Source organism: Carlito syrichta, unplaced genomic scaffold, assembly GCF_000164805.1.
Source record: "Carlito syrichta isolate Samal-C Ts95f unplaced genomic scaffold, Tarsius_syrichta-2.0.1 Scaffold314112, whole genome shotgun sequence".
NCBI classification, from domain to species: Eukaryota; Metazoa; Chordata; class Mammalia; order Primates; family Tarsiidae; genus Carlito; species Carlito syrichta.
Window position 1 is genome coordinate 608,844 of NW_007258208.1, and position 3,703 is coordinate 612,546.

The 3,703-nt window shown below is 42.2% G+C and overlaps 1 protein-coding gene across 3 annotated transcripts in view; it reads right to left on the reverse strand.

Moving 5' to 3' along the window:
- Positions 1-271: 271 nt before the first annotated feature.
- The window catches only part of ALDH9A1 (aldehyde dehydrogenase 9 family member A1), a 36,044-nt gene continuing 32,612 nt past the window's right edge, over positions 272-3,703 (reverse strand). For all 3 annotated transcript variants that reach the window (XM_008071089.2, XM_008071087.2, XM_008071088.1), the window contains one exon: positions 272-769. In XM_008071089.2, the coding sequence (XP_008069280.1) occupies positions 675-769 (95 nt within the window). In that variant the 3' untranslated portion in view covers positions 272-674. The remainder of the gene's footprint in view (positions 770-3,703) is intronic.

A 3,703-nucleotide genomic window follows, 5' to 3' on the forward strand; every position in this document is an offset into this window, starting at 1 on the left:
CAGCCTATAATCCCGCGCCTTTGGGAGGCTGAGGTGAGTGGATTGCCTGAGCCCGCGAGTTCGAGACCCGCCTGGGCAGCAAGACCTCATCTCTACAATAAATCAAAAAAATCAGTCGGGCATGGTAGCGCATGCCTGTAATTCTGGCTACTTGGAAGGCTGAGGTGGAAGGATCGCCGGAGCCCAGCAGGTCGAGGCTGCAGTAGCCGGGAGCGGCCACTGCACTCCAGTCTGGGTGACAGAGACTCCAACTCAAAAAAAAAAAAAAAAAACAAGAAAGAAAAATGTCCATGAGCAGAAATCATCTCCACTGATTCTACCAGGAACCTACAAAGGAGCAAATTCTTCAAAATAAGTTGGAATTAACACTGTCAGTGGGTGAACTGTGCAGAGACATATGATCCTGGGCCCTCTCCTGCTCTCTGGAAGTGTATCACCGGCTCTAAAGGTTTCGCAGACATTTGCTTTGAGGAAAATCATGACTTTTTTGATTAGCATGTAAAAGGCACTCATATACATTTTCAGTTAGGAAGTTGATTGAATGATGAAGAATGACACTGAATGACATTGAGAGATCCTGAATGACCAGATGGTGTCAGTTGTACCACCTCCGTAGAAGAGGAGGTTCTCACTGCTCTCAGTCTGGCCATGTCAACAGGTTTCACTGCAGGTTTTCAAAAAGCAGACTCCACATCACCCATCTCCACGCACACAGTCTTCAGCTGTGAATAATATTCAATTGTCACACAGCCGTTCTCTCTGCCAAAGCCTGGAAGGAAGAGACAGGGTTAAGATGAGCCATCACAAGCAAGAATCTGAAAATTCATCATGACCTGGGACAGGCAGTGCTTATCAGCCAGGGAGGGACACAGAGCCCAAACATTCTGAAATGAAGTCCTAGATCCATATATTAGCTGTGGAGCTGGGCATGGGAAAAATGATTCACTGACCCTTGGGGATAAGAGTAGGGACAGGACTCATTTCTTACCAATTTTAACTTCAGGTGTCTGCTATTCTGGGTTGAGGTCTGAAAAGTATTCAGATTTCCTATCAAGTTTCAAGCAGTCTCTACCTCAGTCAACCTGACATCCTTGCAAGTTGGTGCTAATTTATAACTTACTTTACGTAACAGGCTTATTAATTATTTCTTATGCTAAATCTGTAAGAGTAACCTACTATTTTCACCTGCCCTCTCCTGGTGGGGAGGGGACACCTCAGGTCCCTCTGACTACTCAGAGCCCAAGACGCTGCCCAGTTACTAGTGGCTGAGGTCACTGTGCTCATCCCAGATTTGGTCTTTCTCGTGCACCCTGCATGCACTAAGGGCAAGGCCTGGATCCCTAAAAATGCACATTTCTAGGGAGCTTCATTTAAAAGGTAACATACACAAAGGTCCTGGCAAGACCTAGCTCTGTCTTTTGTTCCCCTAAAATCCTCTAAACACCCAGCTGGTTTGGCATGTTAGGCCAGGTGCCGCTCTGCAGATCTGGTATGATTCCTCTCTCATCTCATACAGGTATGCATGGTCCAAAGCGAAGGAAAGCCAACCCAGGAGACCCCCAGAGGTCTAAGCTGCAGATTGCACATACAAACTGTTCCCTGAATCGTGTGTTATGCATTAATAGATCAGTACCTCGATCCCATTTGCCTTCATGCCTTGTGTGTACAGCTCCTCCAAGCACCCCACAGGCAAAGAGGTGATTCGTGAAGTGTGATTAGGAAATGCCAGGAAAACAATAAACGAAATGCCACATAAGACCATCCAAGTATCACCTACCAACTCATAAGTATTCACTGGGGTTTATATATTTACCATCACTGTAATGGCTGTAAACATTTGCCACAGAGACTAGAGGTCAGACTCTTCGAATGGTGCCTCTACAAAATCCAAACCAGTTTTCAGACGAGAAGAACAGTATGGAAAGTTAATGAGTTTTTACAGGCAACAGACTCCAAAGAAAGAGCCTAACAGTTATGGCTGTACTCCTGGCACCTCAAGCTTTCTCCTGACATATCAGACTTTTAAATCTGCCATGTTATGGTAACATATGTCTGACTGATTATTGAACAAATGAAATAAATGAGCAGTGGCTTAGGGAAAACATTCCCATATGTCATCAAGTGTAATGACAATGACTATAATTGTTGTTAAATGCCAAATTTAAAAATTGTATGGAACAAGACAAGGATGTCCACTCTCACCCCTCCTTTTCAACATAGTTTTGGAAGTCCCAGCTAGAGCAATCAGACAAGAGAAGGAGATCAGTGGTATCCAAATAGGATGAGGAAGTCAGATTATCCCTCTCTGCAGATGGCATGACTCTATACCTCAAAAACCCAAGAGAATCTTTCAAAAACCTCCTTGCACTGATAAAGGACTTTGGCAAAGTCTCAGCGTATAAAATCAATGTGCAAAAGACAGTTGCGTTTCTATACACCAACAATAAACAAACAGAATCCCCCCCAAAAGCACAATCTCATTCATAATAGTCACAAAAAAATAAAATACCTTGACATCTTCCTAACCAGAAAAGTCAAAGACCTTTACAATGAAAACTACAAAACACTGCTCAAAGAAATCAAAGATGACACAAATAAATGGAAAAATATTCCATGCTCATGGATTGGAAGAATCAACAATGTTACCATGTTCATCCTACCCAAGGCAATCTACAGATTTAACACAATATCCATTAAATTACCAGCAGCATTCTTCTCAGACCTGGAAACGACAATACAGGAATTCATATGAAAACATAACCACAAATCACCAAAAAAATCCTCAGGAAAATAAACTGAGAGGGAGGTATCACACTCTATTATAAAGCTACAATAATCAAAACAGCTTGGTATTGATGCAAGAACAAGCATATAGACCAATGGAACAGGATAGAGATTCCAGAAGCAAAACCTCAATTTCTCAACCAACTTATCTTTGACAAAGCCTCCACCACCAACAACTGGGGAGAGGAGAACCTATTCAGTAAATGGTGCCGGGAAAACTGGCTGACCACATGCAGAAAATTAAAACAAGATCCCTACCTATCACCATACACAAAAATCAACTCTAAATGGATCAAAGAGCTAAATGTAAAACCTCAAACTATAAGAACCTTAGAAAATGCAGGAGGCACCCTTATGGAAATTGGAACTGATAACCAATTCCTGATCAAAACCCCAAGTGCTCATGCCATAAGAGATAAGATAGAAAAGCGGGACCTCATCAAACTGACAAGCTTCTGCAAAGCCAAAGATACCATCAAGAGAATGAAAACCATCAAGAGACAACCCACAGACTAGGAAAAAATATTTTCCAACTGTATGTCTGACAAAGACCTAACATCTAGGAACTATAAGGAACTCAAATGTGCCAAAAAGAAAAAGCCAAACAGCCCCATTACAAAGTGGGCAAAAGATAAGAATAGACAGTTCTCAAAAGAAGACACATGAGCAGCCAACAGATACATGAAAAAATGCTCAGCCTTGCTAGTCATCAAAGAAATGCAAATTAAAAACTACACTGAGATACCACCTAACTCCAGTCAGGATGGTCATCATCAATAACTCAAAAAACAACAGATGCTGGAGAGGATGCAGTGAAATGGGAACACTTCTACACTGCTGGTGGGAGTGTAAACTAGTGCAGCCTCTGTGGAAAACAGTGTGGAGATTCCTAAAAGTTCTAAAAATCGACCTTCCATAT